This window comes from Cetorhinus maximus, chromosome 18 (assembly GCF_964194155.1).
Source record: "Cetorhinus maximus chromosome 18, sCetMax3.hap1.1, whole genome shotgun sequence".
Taxonomy (NCBI): Eukaryota; Metazoa; Chordata; class Chondrichthyes; order Lamniformes; family Cetorhinidae; genus Cetorhinus; species Cetorhinus maximus.
Genome location: NC_135896.1, coordinates 4,436,291 through 4,455,515, shown reverse-complemented (window position 1 = coordinate 4,455,515; position 19,225 = coordinate 4,436,291). Strand labels below are relative to the sequence as shown.

General features: G+C 42.0%; 1 protein-coding gene across 1 annotated transcript; it reads right to left on the bottom strand.

The window, feature by feature from the left end:
• Positions 1 to 999: 999 nt before the first annotated feature.
• LOC144692892 (B2 bradykinin receptor-like) lies at positions 1,000 to 12,239 on the bottom strand. The gene is made up of 3 exons (XM_078561991.1): positions 12,071 to 12,239; positions 4,144 to 5,254; positions 1,000 to 1,257 (listed from the first exon to the last, which is right to left on the bottom strand). The coding sequence occupies exon 2, from the start codon at positions 5,245 to 5,247 to the stop codon at positions 4,162 to 4,164; it is 1,086 nt and encodes a 361-aa protein (XP_078418117.1). The 5' UTR covers positions 5,248 to 5,254; positions 12,071 to 12,239; the 3' UTR covers positions 1,000 to 1,257; positions 4,144 to 4,161.
• Positions 12,240 to 19,225: the final 6,986 nt, after the last annotated feature.

The window sequence follows — 19,225 nt, the reverse complement described above, 5'->3', positions numbered from 1 at the left end:
ATTTTACAAGTACATAATCAATTTTTTTGTCAGTTGCTATAGAATCTGATTCCACCACATCTGTAGAAAGTGTGTTCCAGATCCTAACAAGTCACTATATGAAAAAAATTCCACCATTTCCCCTCTACTTCCTTATCTAATATAAAATCTATGACCTCGAGCTACTGGACCATCTGCCAGAGAAAACAGCTTCTCCCTATTCGCTCCATCAAAAACCCCTATAATTTTGAATACCTCTATTAGTTCTTCCCCTAATCTTCTCTAGTCTAAGAACAACTCCTGTTTCCCCAATCTGTCCACGAGATTCATGGCCTGAGACATGTCATGTGATAGAGCAATGTATTTGAAACTTTTACCTAAGCTCCCTTAGCAGTTTACATTATGAGCATAGTCTTGGTTTAGTGGAGCTCATCCTCTGTAATCTTCCTACTAGACATTAATTGTCTTCCAGTGGAGGTTTGGAAAGACAGATGAAGTTAACGAAGAAGAGGGGATATAGTGGGAGGATGGAGTTTTAGGGCATGTTGGAGCTTTCACAAAGTGGGGGAACTTGGAATTTAAATAGATATGTCCAGTCTATGATAGGACGGAGTGTAAATGGGTTGTGGATGGGAATTAAATGGGTAGGTGGAGCCTATGATAGGGTAGAGTATTTGTTGTGAAAGGGGATTAAATGGATAGGGATAGTCCATTCAAATCACTCAACTGCCAATTGCCAATTATTATGATTCTATGTTAGTTCATGATCTGGAAGAATTCCCACCTTTTCCTGGGATCAAAGTCTTTGACTTGAATTTTGTCATCCGATTGTGCGGCAAATAGTTATATTTTGCTGAGCTATGGTGAAAGTGAAGGGGAATGGGACTAATTGGATAGCTCTGCCAAATAGCATATACAAGGTACAATGGGCTAGACAGTCTCCCTCATTGCTGTATCATTCTGTGATTCAATGAACTAACTCTAACCAAGATGTCCTCCTATTCTTCTTCCTCCCTGTCCCTCTCGCTCATAGATTATGTTAAATAATTTACATTTCGGTCCTATCTATTTCCATTATATATTCTGAAGGAAAAATCCTCTCCTCCAACATGACCCCATTTTTCTTTTCCTCCACTTCTGGAAGTTGGTGTTTCGTTTCTTTGGCAGCAATGGCTCTCCAGTATATTGCCATCATTCTTGTGTGAGCCAAGACAGCAAATGTCAACAGGCCAGTTAAACATTGTGGTGACATGGCAGCTAGCCTCAATCCTGTAGAATCTGTTTGGGTAGGGATGAGAAATAGTAACGGTAAGAAGTCACTTGTGGAAGTCATGTATAGGCCCCTAACAATAACCACACTGTAGGTCGGGGTATGCAGGATGAAATAATGGGGTTTGTGAGAAAGGTACAGAAATAATCATAACTGATTTTAATTTATATATAGATTGGACAAATCAGATTGGCAAAGGTAGCCTGATGATGAATTCATAGAGTGTTTTCATACAATTTCTTAGAGCAGCATATTTTAGCACCAACTAGAGAGCAGGCTATACTAGATTTGATATTGTTCAATGAGACAGGATTAATTAATGACCTCACAGTGAAGGCGCCCCTAGGTAGCAGTGATCATAATATGATTGAATTTCACATTCAGCTTGAGGGAGAGAGGAGTGGATCTTAGAATAGTATTTTAAATTTAAAATAATTATGAGGGGCATGAAGACAGAGCTGGCTAAAGTGAACTGGGAAATTAGACTAAGGGATAAGTCAGTAGTGATGCAGTGGCAGACATTTAAGAAGATATTTCAGAATACTCAGAAAAGATACATTCCAGTGAGAAAGAAAGACTCTAAGGGAAGGACACACCATCTGTGGCTAACAAAAGAAGTTAAAGATAATATCAAATTGAAAGAAAACATAAAACTTTGCAAAGATGAGTGGAAAGTCAGAAGGCTGGATAGAATATAAAGAACAGCAAAGAATGGCTAAAAGATTAATAAGGAGGGATAAATTAGAGTACAAGAAAAAGTTAGCTAGAAATATAAAAACAGATAGTAAGAGTTTCTACAGATATTTAAAAAGGAAAGGAATAAGTAAAGTGAGCATTGGTCCTCTAGAGAGTGAAAATGGGAAATTAATAATGGAAAATAAGGAAATGGTGGATGAAGTGAACAGATATTTTGTGTCTGTCTTCATTGTACAGGATACAAATAACATCCCAGAAATAATTGTGAATCTGGAGATGAAATGGAAGGAGGAACTTAAAACAATTACAATCACCGGGAAATGGTGATGAGAAAATTATTAGACTAAAAGCTGACAAGTGCCCAGGTTCTGATCGACTGCATCCTGGGGTCTTTAAAAAAGTGGCTGCTGAGATAGTAGATGCATTGGATTTAATTTTCCAAAATTCCCTAGATTCAGGAAAGGTCCCATCAGATTAGAGAATAGTGAATGTGACTCCTCTATTCAAGAAAGGAACAAGACAGAAAGCAGGAAACCACAGGCCAGGCCTGTTAAAGGGAAATTCCTGGAATCTATTATTAAAGGAAGTTTTAGCGGGGCACTTAGAAATCTCAATGCAATCAGGCAATGTCAATATATTTTTGTGAAATGTAAATCATGCTTGAATAATTTATTGGAGTTCTTTGAGGAATTAACAAGCAAAGTTGTTAAAAGGGAATCTGTGGATGTGCTGTACTTAAATTTCCAGAAGGCATGTGACAAGGTGCCACATCAAAGGTTACTATGCAAAATAAGATCTCATGGTAAAGGGGATAACATATTAGCATGAATAGAGGATTAGTTAGCTACTGAAAGCAGAGAGCAGAGATAAATGGTCTTTTTCAGGTTGGCAAGATGTGACGAGTGGAGTGTCAGACAGATCGGTGCTGGGGTCTCAACTATTTACCATTTATATCAATGAGTTGGGTGAAGGGATGGAATGTATGCTAGCTAAATTTGTTGACGACAAAAGTAAGTTGTGATGAGGACATAAGGAGTCTGCAAAGGGACATAGTGAAGTTGAGTGAGTGGGCAAAAATTTTGCAGATAGAGTATAATGTGGGAAAATATAAACTTGTCCACTTTGGCAGAAAGAATAGAAAAGCAACATATTATTTAAATGAAGAGAGATTGCAGAACTCTAAGGTACAGAGCAATCTGGGAGCCCTGGTACATGAATCAGGAAAAGTTAATATGCAGGTACAGCAAGTGATTAGGAAGGAAAATGGAACATTGTCATTTATTGCAAGGTTAATAGAATATAAAAGCACATATGTTTTGCTACAGTTGCATAGGGCTTTGTTGAGACCACATCTAGAGTACGGTGTACAGTTTTGGTCTCCTTATTTAAGAAAGGATGTAAATGCATTAGAAGCAATTCAGAGAAGATTCAATTGACTGATACCTGGGATGGGGGAGTTACCTTATGAGGAAAGATTGGACAGAGTGGGCCTGTAAGAGCTGATCTTATTGAAACATATAAGATCCTGAGGGGACTTGACAGGGTGGATGCTGAAAGGATATTTTCCTATGTGGGAGAGACTAGAACTAGGGGCACAGTTTAAAAATAAGGGGCCTCCCATTTAAGACGGAGGTGAGAACAATTTTCTCTCAGAAGGTTGTGAATCTTTGGAAATCTCTTCCTGAGAGCATTGGAGGCAGGGCTATTGAATATTTTTAAGGCAGAGGTAGGTAGATTCTTGACTAACAAGGGAGTCAAAAGTCATTGAGGGTAGGCAGAATATGCAGCTGAGGCTACAGTCAGGTCTTGTTGAATGGTAGAGCAGGCTATAGGGGCTGAATGGCCTACTTCTGTTCCTAATTCACATGTTTGTATGTTGTCCTCATCCAGCAGAGGGCACATTGCACCACGAGTCATGGGATGGTGACAGGCAGCTCTTTTGCAATCAGTTTTCTTCCTAGCCCAAGGGCACTGAAGGATATAACATGTCTCCTGATGAGACCAACTATCTTGACAAAGATCAGGGACAGGCCTGGGAACCACACTGATGTGTCAGCTACATTTTATTCCATTTTTAAAAATTTACAAAATTTACATGTATTTTGCTACAGCGCTCCTGTCATTTACAGAAATAATAAATGTCACAGCAGAGTCAATGTCACCACATCAGATGTAATAGAACAGGCCATGTAAATTACAGTAGGAGATGGTTCTCTTCATGCCTGCTCCCTAATTAACTGTTTACTCTTTCCCGATGTGGTCTCGACTGTGATGGAATCACTGAAATTCCACGATGACCTCCTACTGGCTATGGTTTGGATATAGAGCTCCTTTGCTTTCTTTCTGAATTGCTTTCCCACAAGGACATAGAGTATGGGGTTGATGCAGCTGTTGGTGAACGCAAGAAAGGTCGCGATCTGATTGCCGTTACCAATCACATTCTTCCAGATGCAGCCGGACAGTAAATTTGTTTCGTTGAAGATCTTGAGGAACCTGAGGAGTTGAAAGGGCATCCAGCAAATGACGAAGACCAAGAGGACAATGAGGACCAAATATGTGGCCTTGCTTTCCTTGCGTATTTGCTTGAAGCGTTGCATTTGGTTGTTTCTTAGAACTTTTAGGATTTGGAAGGTGCAGTAACTGATGATGGTAGCAGGCACCAGGAAGACGATGACTATCAGCACAATGTCCATCTGCAGCGTCCAGGCTTCATGAGGATACTCGAGTAGGCATGCAGAGATATTCAAGTGTTGAATATCGATCACTTTTCGGAATATGATGACGGGGCTGCTCATCAACAAGCTAAACATCCAGATGAAGAAACAGTTAATCTTAGCACATGAGACCGTCCGTATTCTGCTGTGACTCAGGACTTTCACCAGAGCTAGGTAGCGGTCGATGCTGATCATCGCGAGGAGGTAGACACTACTGCAAAGGTTCATGTAAAGAACAGAGTTGACGTAACGGCAGAGGAACTCTCCGAAGGGCCAACTGTAGCGTCGGGCAATGTTGGTGGCCCAGAAAGGGAGGCAAGCCAAGAGGAGTAGGTCGGCACCAGCTAGATTTCCCAGGTAGATCTCTGCCACTGTGCAAGAGCTTTTGTGTAAACACATGACAATCAAGACAAAGCTATTTCCTACTAGACCAGTGATGCACACCATCATTATGTAAATCGGTTGAAAGGTGTAGAGCCATTCCCAGAAGTTACCTTCAGGGCAATAGTTTGAACCATTGGAGCTGTCAACGGTGCTGAGATTTGAAGTTGTTATCAGGAACTGGTTTGCTGTTGTGTTAACAATCATTGAGACACTGTCAGTGAGAAAAGAGACAGCATATCAGTTAGATTTTCTACCAAGGATCCATAATTGTGACCGCAACATGGAAGCATTGGTTCATAGAAGCGCAGATACATAAGGACACATATGCATAAGTACACAGCTATATAGGAGTGTTGATACATAGGAAGAAAACATAAACTGCTTTGGAAAGTAGTTACCAGCTATGACCTGGTACCAGCAATCTTGTCTCTAACCTAGGTAGGTCACATGTTCAAGTACCATTACAGAAATTTGAGCACAAATTCTAGGCTGATGATCCTGTGTAGTAATGAGAGAATACTACACTTTTTTTTAACATTCATTCATGGGATGTGGGTGTTGCTGGCATGGCCAGCCTTTATTGTGCATTCCAAATTGCCCTTAAGAATGTAATGGAAGGCCACCTTCTTGAACTGTTGCAGTTCATGTGGTGCACGTACATCTGAAATGTTGTTAGGGAGGGAGTTCTACGTTTTTGATACAGTGACAGTGAAGGAACGGTGATATATTTCCAAGTTAGGATGGTGTGTGACTTGGAGGGGAATTTGTAGGTGGTGGTGTTCCCATGCATCTATGCCCTTGTCCTTCTAGGTGGCAGAGGTCACTGGTTTGGAATGTGCTGTTAAAGGAGCCTTTGTGAGTTTCTGCAGTACAACTTGTATATGGTATATTTTCAGTTACAGTGGTGCAGGGAGTGAATGTTTAACCTGGTAGATGGGGTATGAATCAAATGGGATGCTTTGTTCTAGATGGTGTTGAGCTTCTTGAGTGTTGTTGGAGCTGCACTTATCCAGGCAAGTGATGAGTACCCTGTCACACTCCTGACTTGTGCCTCATGGAGAGGCTTCGGGAAAATCAGAAGAATTACTCAGCACAAAATTCCCAGCCTCTAACCTGCTCTTGCAGCCACACTATTTAAATGGCAGGTCCAGTTAAGTTTCTGATCAATGGTAGCTTAGTTGAACATCAAGGGTATTGGATTTGACCAATGCCTGGCACTTATGTGGTACAAATATTACTTGCCACATACCACCCCAAACCTGAATGCTGCACTGTTGGTGGGTGCTGCTTTTCAAATGAGATGTTAAAGTGGAGACCCATCTGCCCCTTTTTGCGAATGTACAAGGCTAAAACAAATTATTTATCTTCTTGTTGTGTGGGACCATATTGACCTCCGTAACAACAGTGACTACAATTTAAAAAGTACTTTGATTGCTATAAAGTGCTTTGGGATGTCCCAAGATTGTGAAAGGTGCTAGAGAAATGCAAATAATTTTATCTTTTCCCTTTCCGATATTAATAGGAAAAAATTTCAAATGAGTGAGCATCAGACTTTTTGGCAACACCCTAACCCTACCAGAATACCATGTACTTGAAATCTAAATCTAAATCTAAAAAGTGCTATGCAGCACTTATGATGTTTTATTTCAGTCATCCAACATTCATAGGAATATAGCAACACAGAAACATACAAGCAGGAGTAGGCCATTCAGTCCCTCGAGCCTGCTCCACTATTCAACTAGATCATGACTAATTTACCTCAACGCCATCTTCCCGCACTATCCCCATATCCCTTGATGTCATTGGTGTCTAGAAATCTATTGACTTCTGCTTTGAACATACTCAATGACTCAGCCTCCACTGCCCTCTGGGGTAGAGAATTCCAAACATTCACCACCCTCTGACTGAAGAAATTCCTCCAGATCTCGGTTCTAAAAAGCCTACCTCTTATTCTGAGACTGTATCCCCTGGCTCTAGAACCCCAGGCAGGCAGGAGAAATATCCTTCCTGCTTCTACCCTGTCAAGCCCTGTGAGAATTTTGTACACTTCAATGAGATCACTTCTTGCTCTTCAAACTCAAAATCTTTCCTCTTAGGATAATCCCGCCATCCGTGCGGTTAGTCTAGTGAACACTCATTGCAATTCCTCTCTGGCCAGTATATCCTTCCTTAGGCAAAGAGATCAAAACTGCACAAAATGCTCCAGATATGCTCTAACCAAGGCTCTAAACAACTGCAGCAACACTTTCTTACTCCTGTACTCAAAACCCCTTACAATAAAGGCTAACATACCATTTGCCTTCCTAATTGCTTGTTGCATTTGCATGTTAGCTTTCAGTGATTTATGAACAAGGACACCCAGGTCCCTTGGGACATCAACACTTCCCAATCTCCCACCATTTAAGAAATACTCTGCATTTCTGTTTTTCCTATCAAAATGGATAACTTCACATTTTTCCATATTACATTCCATCTGCCATGTTCTTGCCCACTCATTTAGCCTATCTAAATCCCCTTGAAGCCTCTTTGCATCCCCCTCAACTCACATTCCCACCAATTTTGTGTCATCAGCAAACTTGGAAACATTACATTTAGTTCCCACATCCAAATCATTCATTTGGATTGTGAATAGCTGGGACCCAAGCACTAGTCCTTGTGGTGTCCCACTAGTCAGAGCCTGCCAGCCTGGGAATGATCCATTTATCCCTACTCTCTGTTTTCGCTCCATTATCCAATCCTCAATCCATGCTAAGATATTACCCCCAATCCCATGTGCTCTAATTTAGCTTACTAACCTCTTGTGTGCGTCCTTATCGAAAGCCTTCCGAAAATGCAAATACACCACATCCATTGGTTCTCTCTTATCTATTCTGCTAGTAACATCCCAAAAACTCCAACAGGTTTGTTAAACATGATTTCTCTTTCATAAATCCATATTGACTCTGCCCAATCCTACCATTATTTTCTAAGTTCCCAGTTATCACATCCTTTAAAATAGATTCCAGCATTTTCCCTATTACTGATGTAAGGCTAACAGGCCTGTGGTTCCCTGTTTTCTCTCTCCCTCCTTTCTTAAATAGTGGGGCGACATTTACTACCTTCCAATTTGCAGGCACCGTTCCAGAATCTAAGGAAGTTTGAAAGATGATCACCAATGCATCTATTATCTTTGCAGCCACCTCTTTCAACACTGTGGGGTGAAAATCATCAGGCCCAGGGGATTTATCAAATTTCAGTCCCATTAATTTCTCCAGCACTACTTTTATTTTACTAATACTAATTTCTTTTAGGCTCTCTATCTCACTAGTCACTTGACTCCTCAATATTTCAGGGAGGTTTTTTGCATCTTTCTCCATGAATACAGACACAAAGTTTCTCTGCCATTTCTGTATTACGCATTACAAACTCTCCTGTTTCTGCCAGTAGTGGGCCCACATTTGTCTTTACTAATCTTTTCCTTTTTACAAACCATTCCTCTTCACAGAGTTTCCTTTGTTTATTCCAGGAGTATAAATTTGCAAGTTCATGCTGCTGGAAGGGTAGGTTTGTCAATCCTCTAGGATTACCCTGAAGTCTCCAAAAATTGAAAAGATAGCACTAGGACACTGCTGCAAGCAATGGACATATGTACCTGTGGCTTGCCAGTGACACCCATGAATGAATGTTAAAAAAAAACACCCACATGAAAACATTATGGTGGGCATTAAAAAGGTGTATCATTTTCAATGCTTTTGTTTATCAAACTGGCTAGTGGGAACACAAGGGCTGTTTGACATGGTGGGGCCATTGGGAGGTGTTAGGTTGCCTGATGAAACCTTCAAGAAAATATCCAACTACAGTCTCTCGGAGGCAGAGTCCTATGCCTGCTGGCAGCATAAAGTTGAGGTTTGCAGCAGGGGGAGTTGAGGAGTTGGAGAGGAGGGGTGTATCTGAGCCCCAATCTCTGACATAAACTGTCAGTGATCAAGACTCTTAGTCTGGTGCCATGGTTTATGATTTAGCCTACTAAAAAAAAACTCCCGGCTCTCCGCACTCACCCCACCCACCGGTGATTAATACAAACAGGCCAAATTCATTTTGCTTAATCCTCAAAAAGAATTACTTTGATATGTTACTGACAGTCTTGAATTCAGTTTGGTTTAAGTGACTTTTTTCTAATTCCTTCAATTCGGTGGAATGTGGTTTCTTTCTTAAACAGAACTTCCATATTTAAGTGCCTACCATGGCTCAGTAGCTAGCTCTCTCACCTCTGTTTAGAAAGTTATGAGTGCAAATCCCATTCTAGAGACCCAAGTACCATAATCCAGGCTGATAATCTTCAATGTAGTACTGAGACAATATTGCACTGTCAGAAGTGTCATCTTTTTGATGTTAAATTGAGGTCCACCCTGCCGTCTCAGGTAAAAGATCCCATGTCATTATTTGAAGTATAATGATTGCACTGTTGACCACAATAAAACTGACAAATGGGCACAGTGAGGAATGAAAATACAGAACTTCTTTAGACCAAAACAGGGAATAACTTTACACAACAACATTGAACATAGCTGCAGATCCGAGAACATTTTTCAATAATTTACAGACCTTTACACAATTGAGACCATGCATATAGAACAACAAACTACATCTTTCTACAACAGGGAACAGTTTTATACCCCAGCAGAGTACTTACTTACACAACAGAGAACACCTCTGCACAACAGGAACAACTTTATACAAAAAAGTCTCTCACTTGCTCTTAATATCCATCTTTCTGTCTGACTCTCTCAACCGCTCTCTCTCCACCAGCCTGTCTTCACCTCAGTTTCAGTCTTTCAATGTCTCCACTCATATTACTCAGTGCCTGCCTCTCTCTGAGTTGCTCAATGACTTTCTGTCTCTCACTTTCGATGTCCTGATAGAAAACCAGGAAGGGAATATGCATCTTTCCTTGTCTGTTCTATCTTGGATGGTGTAACACTTTGTGTTCTTGTGATACTGAATAGGCAGGATGAACCTCCCAACACATGTTTCTAAGCCCAGGAAAGTGAGCTATTTAAATGTAATGGTATTGCTTTAAAAGCAGAATTTCAAAATTTGCAGATGACACAAAACTTGGAAGTATTGTTAATTTTAAGATGGATAGTGATAGACATCAAGAGAACATAGAAAGGCTGGTGGAACGGATGGTCACATAACACATTAAATTTAATATAGAGGAGTGTGAAATTATACATCTTGGAAGGAAGATTGGGGAGTGTAATATAAAATAAAGAGTATAATTTTAAGGGGGGGGCGGGGGGCGCGGGTGGTGCAGGAACAGAGCTGCCTGGGGGTATATGTGCACAAATCATTGAAGGTGGCAGGGCAGGTTGAGAAAGTGATTAAAAAGGTAAATGGGATCCTGTGCTTTATCAATAGAGGCTAGAGCACAAAAGCAAGGACTCTTGTGACTCTTTATAAAACTCTGGTTTGGCCTCAAATGGAGTGTTGCAACTAGTTCTGGCCAGCGTACTTTAAGGTTGTGAAGGCTTTGGAGAGGATGCAGAAAAGATTTACGAGAATGGTTCCTGAGATGAGGGATAGATTGGAGAAGCTCGGGTTGTTCTCCTTGAGAACATTGAGAGGGTATTTGATAGAGCTGTTTAAAGTCATTAGGGGTCTGGGCAAAGTTGATAGGGGAGAAATTATTCCCAGTTTGCTGTGTGCAAATTGGCTGCTGTGTTTCCTACATTACAACAAGGACTGCATTTCAAAAGTACTTCATTAGCTGTAAAGTGCTTTGAGACATCCGGTGGTCATGAAAAACAATACATAAATACAAGTCTTTCTTTTCTTGACAGAAGGTTCGAGAACCAGAGAACACCAATTTCGGTGATTAGCAAAGGAAGCAATGGTAACGTGAGGAAAAACATTTTGTTCGCAATGAGTGATTAGGATTTGGAATGCATTGCCTGAGAATGTGGTGGAGACAGATTTAATCATGGCTTTCAAAAGGGCATTGGTTTCCTGAAGGAAAAATAAATGCACGGCTCCGGGAAAAAGGCTGCGGAGTGGGAGTCGCTAAATTGTTCTTGCAGAGAGCTGCCATGGATACAACGGACCAAATGCCTTCCTTCTGTGCTGTAACCATTCTATGACTCTAAGAGCAGGGACCCTCTCACCAATGCCCCAGCCAATATTTATCCCTCAAACAACATCACTAAAACAGATTATCACATTGTTGTTTGTTGGAGATTCTGTGCGCGAATTGGCTGCTGCGTTTCCCCCACAAAAATACTTCATTGGCTAAAAAGTGCTTCAGGGCACTATGAGGCTGTGAAAGGTGCTATAGAAATGCAACTATTTCTGCTCCTGGATAAATCCTGCAGCTGTAATGGTTACTTTAAGTCAAGCATCAAAAACTCAATTAAGAAACCATCTAACAAAACATTAGACTTCAAGCTTTATAAGATTTTGAAATAAAGGCACAGGTTCGGGGTGGAAGGGCTGAAAGAAAATCAGATGACACTATCAAAGTGTCGATAGTGAACTTGAAGTCAATGGGAATTAAAACTGAGCTGCCAATTCATTATCACTTAGCGTACACTTTGGCACAGAGTGTAGATTACCCTCATACAGTGGGGTCTTGTCGACCCCTCAAAGAGAGAAGGCTGCTTCATGCTTCAGGTAAGATTCCTCTGCAACAGCTCAAGTTGTTGACCTGCACTCTGCAGGTTTTTCTCAGCACTTTCCCACTTCTATCTCTCTGTAACTCCTGTTGTCCAAACCTTGGCGGGGAGAATTCTGACACCCGCTTGAACTTTCTGTACCTCCAGGTTATCTCTCTGTCTTGCAGAAGGGTAGGTGTTACCAGGGGGTGCTGAGGGGAGACAGTCTGATCAATCGGGTTACCTGGACTTCCGATGGATGCTTCAATCCAGGAGCCTCGGCTTCAACTTGGTAACATTTACCCTGTGCTGCCGGTGACGATTATTGATCCTACCAAACTCTACCACAAGGCATCGTGCAATGTGTAAATATGAAAATAGATCACCAAAACACTTACCGTGTGCAGAACTCCACAAGTCAACTTTGCTTCGGTTTCTATTCCTGAAAAGAGCTAGGCGAGTAGAGGAGCTGGTCAAGTTCTGTGTCTTTATCAGCCTCGGTGTAAGTACTTACACAAGCAAAGTGCTGCTTCATGTTGTAAATATTTAACAGAGGAAGTGGCTCACCCACACACCCACTTCCCCCTCCTCAAACTAGAAACATTCAGTTCATTTAATACCGCGGATTTACTACGCCTGACGTAGATCAATTCATCCTATTTGGCCTTTAGTAGAATTGGTTATATAAACAGCAGTTAGACTGTTTGTTCAGTAAATTGACAGTTGACATATCTGTTACGACTGATAATGCATTCAGAAAAATCCAAGCTTGCGTTTTGCTGTCCTTCCTGGGATTTCGGCTGTTAGACTGTATGGTAAATTGCTCATTTCTTGTTTTCTTGAGCTGCCATCAGGTTAAAGTATATCAGCAAACACCCTGGTAGCGTTAATGGAATCTAAAACAAATGTTTGATGCCAATAGCAAATATGTTCTTTTTCCATATATCTGTTGGAACCTGCCCATCTGGTGTTTGCAGCCTTATGTAGGGTTGTTATGCAAGTGGGGCAAGTTGGATACTTGTAAAGTCTCCAGATTAATCAGTGGCTTTCTTTACCCAGAGAGTAGTGACAATGTGGAATTGGTTACCACATGGGGTAGCTCTGGCAAATAGCATAGACGCATGTAATTTTATTTATTCATTCATAGAAAATAAGCGTCTCTGACAAGGCCAGCATTTATTACCCATCCATAGTAGCCCTTGAGAAGGTAGTAATGAGCCACTTTCTTGAACCCCTGCAGTCTCTGTGGTGAAGATGCACCCACAGTGCTATTAGGTAGAGAGTTGCTGGACTTCGGCTCAGCAACAATGCTGAAATGGCATTATGTGTTTCGAAATCGGCATGTTATGCGAGTATAAAAGTAAGAAGTCTTGCTAGAACTGTACAGACCATTGGTGAGACTGCCCCTACAGTACTGTGTATAGTTTTGGTCTCCTTACTTAAAGAGGGATATATTTGCATAGGAGCAAGTTCAGATTTGGTTCACTCGACTCATTCCTGGGATTTGGGCTTATCTTATGAGGAAAGGTTGAATAGGTTGAGCCTGTACCCACTGACGTTTAGAAGGATGAGAAGTGATCTTATTCAAACATATAAGATTCTGAGGGGACTTGACAGTTGGTAGATGCTGAGAGGATGTTTACTGTCGCGAGGAATCTAGAACCATGGGGCACAGTTTAAAAATAAGGGGTCTTCCATTGAAGACAGAGATGAGGAGGAATTTCTTTGGAATTCTCACCCTAGAGAGCAGCGGAGGCTGGGTCATTGAATATATTCAAGGCTGTGTTAGATTTTTGATCTACAAGGGAGTTGAGGGTTATGTGGGGACAGGCAGGAAAGTGGGGTTAAGGCCACAATTGGATCATCCATGATCTTATTGAATGGTGGAAAAGGCTTGAGGACCAAATAGCTTACTGCTACTCCATTTTCTTATGTTTTCACCATCTTTTCCTCTTCAAACCTGGCACCATCCCGATTTTATCCTCTAACCATCATTAATTGAGTTTCCATTGGCTATTCCCAATATCCAGACTCAATTTCAGGAAGTTTGATGCCTTGTTTTTTCCCTAGTATTTGTTATATAATGCACAAGGACTTGTTCAGGCACAAAGGATGAAGTTAACAGGATGTGAGCTGATTGAAAAGTGGAAATACGTTTAATGGTGAACTATCATAATTGTTTTTACAAGGCTTCTTAACTTCCTTCCATAGGATGAGCCATGTGTTAACACTTTAGCTACTTACATTTGTTAACCAATTAGTTTGGCAGAATACACTGAAGACAGTTAATGGAGTGTCATTGAAGTAAAAGCTCACTATTTTAAAAAAAAATCCATTCTTGGTATGTGGACACATCTGGTAAGACTGGAATTTATTACCCATCTTGGTTGCCTTTGAGCAGGTGGTGGTAAGTCACCTTCTTGAACCACTGCAATCCATGATTTAGAGAGGAACATGAGGTTGGTCAAAGTGGTGGAGTTTAAGGAATGTTCTGGTGGCACAAGATCAGGTAACTTTGTACAGTGATGTGCCTCCATCATTTGGGCATAGATCTTCAACAGTTCATGAGTGACATGAATGCTGGAAACCTGTGAGAGGTTTTTGTTGTGAAGCTGAAGCAATGCAAATGATTGTCAGAGGGTTTCATCAGACATATATCTAGCACAAAGGAAGATGGTTGTGGATACTGGCAGTCAATCATCTCAGTCCCAAGACATCACAGCAGGAGTTCCTCAGAGTAGTGTCCTAGGCCCAACCATCTTCAGCTGCTTCACCAATGACCTTCCCTTCATCACTGGGTCAGAAATGGGGATGTTCGCTGATGATTGCACAATGTTCAGCACCATTCAGTACCAGGAAAAGTTAGAATGCAGGTGCAGCAAATGATTAGGAAGGCAAAGAGAATGTTGTCATTTATTGTAAGGGGAATGGAATACAAAAGCAGAGATGTTTTTCTACAGTTGTACAGGGAGTTGGTGAGACCACATCTAGCATACTATGCACAGTTTTAGTCTCCTTATTTAAGAAAGGATTTAAATGCATTGGAGAAGTTCAGAGAAGGTTCACTCAACTGATGCCTGGGATTGGGGGGAACTTATCTTATGAGGAAAGGTTGGACAGGCTGGGCCTGGATCCATTTAGAAGATTGAGAGGTGATCTTATTGAGCTATATAAGATCCTGAGGGTATTTGACAGGGTGGGTGCTGAAAGGATGTTTCCCTTGTGGGAGAGACTAGAACTAGAGGACACAGTTTAAAAAAAGGGGTCTCCCATTTAAGATGCAGATGAGAAGAAATTGGGTTGTGAATGTTTGGAACTCTCTTCCCCAGAGAGCAGTGGAGGCTGGATCAATAAATATTTTTAAGGCAGAGGTAGATAGATTCTTGACTAACAAGAGAGTCAAAGGTTATCAGGGGTAGGTGGAATGTGGAGTCAATGTCACAATCAGATCAACCATGATTTTATTGAATGGAAGAGCAGGCTCGAAGGGCTGAATGGCCTACTCCTGCTCCTAATTCTTACGTTCATATATTTATATTTGTGACTCAGATACTGAAGCAGCTCCTGTCCATATGAAGGAAGACCTGGACAACATTCAGGCTTGAGCTGATAAGTGGCAAGTAACATTTGCCCCATGCAAGTGCCAGGCAATGACCATCTCCAACAAGAGAGAATCTAACCATCACCCCTTGGCATTTAGTGCATTACCAGTGCCGAATCCCCCACTATCAACATTGTAGGGGTTACCATTGACCAGGAACTGGACTGGACTAGCCATATAAATACTGTGGCTACAAAAACAGGTCAGAGGCTGGGAAGTCAGCAGTGAGTAACTCACCTCCTGACTCCCCAAAGCCTGTCCACCATCTACAAGACACAGGTCAGGAGTGTGATTGAATACTGTCCACTTGCCTGGATGAATGCAGCTCCAACAACACTCAAGAAGCTTGACACCATCCAGGACAAAACAGCCTGTTTGATTGGCACCCCATCCACAAACCTTCACTTCCTCCACCACCAATGCACATTGGCAGCAGTGTGTACCATCTACAAGATGCACTGCAGCAACTCACCAAGGCTTCTCGACAGCACCTTCCAAACCCACAACCTCTACCACCTAGAAGGACAAAGGCAGCAAGTCATGGGAGCACCACCACCTGCAAGTTCCCCTCCTGACTTTGAACTATATCACTGTTTCTTCACTGTCACTGGATCAAAATCCAGGAACTCCCTTCCTAACAGCACTGTGGGTGTTCCTACACCACACGGACTTTCCAATCTATTTATCTCCTCTCTTGATTTTTCACTTACCTTAGAGGAACTATTTCTGACCCCCTCGCCCCACCTTGGACTCACATCCCCATGAATATTTCTCGACACACATCAGGTGAGAGTCTAATGGGAGCCTGTAAACATGGCCTGAGTGTTAAAAATGCCTCTGGCTCTGGATGGGTGGATAGATCTATTCTCCCACAGATCTGAATCCCACCTCGTTGGTCCAAGTTAAAATAGGGCTTGGACTGCAGCGGTTCAAGAAGGTAGCTCACTACCACTTTCCCATGTGCAATTAGGGGTGGCCAGTCAGCAACACCCACATCCTGTGAAAGAATAAACAGATGTTCCAGAAATGGTGCAAGCAATCAGGATCGAACGGTGTTACATCATTTCAGCTTCATAGTTAGGCCTCTCAGATTCCAGGAAATTTTGGGGTTATATCTCCTTCAAGCAATGTGTGACTTTGTTGGATTTCAGAGGGATTTGTTAGAAACCAGACAGATTGCTTCCGACTGAACATGAGACATTCTAATGTCAGTGAAGTAAGTTCTCCAGTTCAGTCACATTGTGACAAATATGGAATGTAGAGTTTGAAATAAAACAGGCCGTACAGCAAATTCCACAACTATTTTTAATTTGAATGTCTAGAACTGTGAACAAAGATCCCAAACTGTTTATTCAAGAAGGATATCCTGGAGACTAAGTGAAATTACCTTTGTACCCAATGTTTCCTGATGGATATATTATTTGAACTTATTACCCTCTTACTAGTTTATTGAAAGGACACCAATCATTGGTCCTCTAAACCAACTCCTCCAGCCTCTCTGCTGTGGTTTAGTGGGTAGCATTCTCACCTCTGAGCCTAAAGATTGCAGGTTCATGTCCCATTTCAGAGACTAGAGCACAAAATCCAGGCTAACACTCCCAGGACAGGACTCTGGGAATGCTGCATGGTTAGACGTGCTGTCTTCTGGATTGAGATGTTAAGCCAAAACAAAGTGTTCTATTTGGATGACACATCTAGCCTACAGGCAAGAGGAACACTCTTACTTTTCCTGACCCCATCCTGATTACAGACTTTCCAATCTATTTCTCTCCTCAATTTTTCATTACCTTAGAGGAACTCTTTCTGTAGTGCTCTGAGCCCCCTCCCCCTCACCTTGGACTCACATCCCCATGAATATTTCTCGACAAGCATCAGGTGAAAGTCTAAAGGAAGCCTATAAACAAGGCCTGGATGTTAAAAATGCCTCAGGTTCTGGATAGGCTGCAGAGATCTACCCCCGCCATAGACCTGAATCCATCCTCACTGCCCCAAGTTAAAATAGGACCTGAAAATCCTCATCCTTCACTCTGAACTTTAATTGTCTCTCATTCTCTTGCCTAACACATTCAAAGATTTTTTACAGCTGATTTTTTTTTTACTGTACAATTGTTTGGCATTTTCTTTTCAAACACAACTGACTTCATCTCAACCATTAGTTTCAAGCTTCAAACATTCTAACATCATATCCTTCCAAATATGGGGAAATGAAGGCTCAAAGTGTAAATATATTTTTAGTAGAAAAGTAAGGCAAAGGGCCAAACAGCTGGTGGGGCGAATGCAGTACGCAAAACTTGAGCAGTTACTGTATCAGGGACCACTCATGGATTCATCAAACCATACAGCGCAGGAGACCATTCAGCCCATCGAGTCTGTGCCGGCTCTTTGGGAGAGTTACCCAATTAGTCTCACTCCACTGCTCCTTCCCTATTGCCCTTCGAATTTTTATCCAATTCTCTTTTGAGAGTTATTATTGCTTCCACCACTTTTACAGGCCTGGCATTTCAGATTATAACAGTTCACTGTGGAAAATATTGTTCCTCATCTTCCCTCTGGTTATTGCCCCTCCTGCCAGTGGAAAGAATTTCTCCTCATTTCCTCTAGCGAAGCTGCTGGTAATTTTAAACACCTTTATTTAGTTTGCCTTTAACCTTCTATGCTCTAAGGATAATAATCCCAATTTCTCTAATCTCTCCACACATCTGAACTCCCACATTCATGGTACCATCCTGGTAAACCACTACTGCACCCTTCCCAAGGTATTGACATCCCTCCTAAAGTGCAGTGCCCAGAATTGAACACAGTACAGTACTCCATCTGCTTAGTGTTTTATGAGGAGTATTTCCTTGATTCTGTTCTGCGTTCCTCAATTAATAAAGTTAAGAATCCTGTGGGCAGAATTTTCCAGTCGGCATGCAGGAACGAGCCCAGCACACTGACGCATAAAGTGAAGCGCGATGACATCGGGCGTGCGTCCCAACGTCATCATGCGCCATTGCAATATTTCGTTCAGCGGGTGCGCGCCAGAGTCAGCTGCGCACCCGCCAAAATGTAAATTGCCTATTAAGGCCATTAAGAAATTAATTGAGCCACTTGTGAGTGCTGCCTGTCCAACCTTAAGGTTGGCGGGCAGGCAAAAAGCCCAAGCGGCCTTCGTGTTTTTCAGGAAGCCTCATCCACAAGCAGAATGAGGTTTCCTGAAGCTTTTATTAGATAAATAAATACATTTACACAAATATAAAAACATGTCCCCACTCACGGGACACAATCACATGAGGGGACATGTTTAAATAAATTTCTAAATCACTTCTTTCATTATTTTAATAAACATTCAATCTCCCTGAGGCAGCACTATGCCTCAGCGAGAGTGAAGCGCTCTTTCATGCATATGCACGAGAGAGCGCCGGCCCTGACTCTCCCTCCTTCCCCGGTCCACACAAGTAGTGCGGAGCACTACCAGCCGCGTATTACATTGGGCGGGCCTTAATTGGCCCACCCGTGTAAAATGGCGGCGCGGAGCCAATCACAGGTGTTGATTGGCACCACGCCTGCCCCAGCCCGCATGCCATAGGAAAAACTCTGGCCCATATGTTTTTTTCTTTAACAGCCTTCTCAACTTGTCCTTCCACTGTCAACATTCTGGGGGTTACCATTGACCAGAAACTGAACTGGACTAGCCAAATAAACACTGTGGCTACAAAAGCAGGTCAGAGGCTTGGAATCCTGTGGGGAGTAACCCATCTCCTGACTTCCCAAAGCCTGTTCACCATTGACAAGGCACAAGTTAGGAGTGTAATAGAATACTCCCCACTTGCCTGGATGAGTGCAGCTCCAACAACACTGAAGAAGCTCAACACCATCCAGCACAAAGCAGCCCGCTTGATTGGCACCCCTTCCACAAACGTTCACTCCCACCACCACCTACACACAGTGTCAGCAGTGTGTACCATCTACA

Excerpts from the sequence above, each read along its gene's own strand:
- LOC144692892 (XM_078561991.1), bottom strand. The coding sequence starts at position 5,247 with ATGATTGTTAACACAACAGCAAACCAGTTCCTGATAACAACTTCAAAT.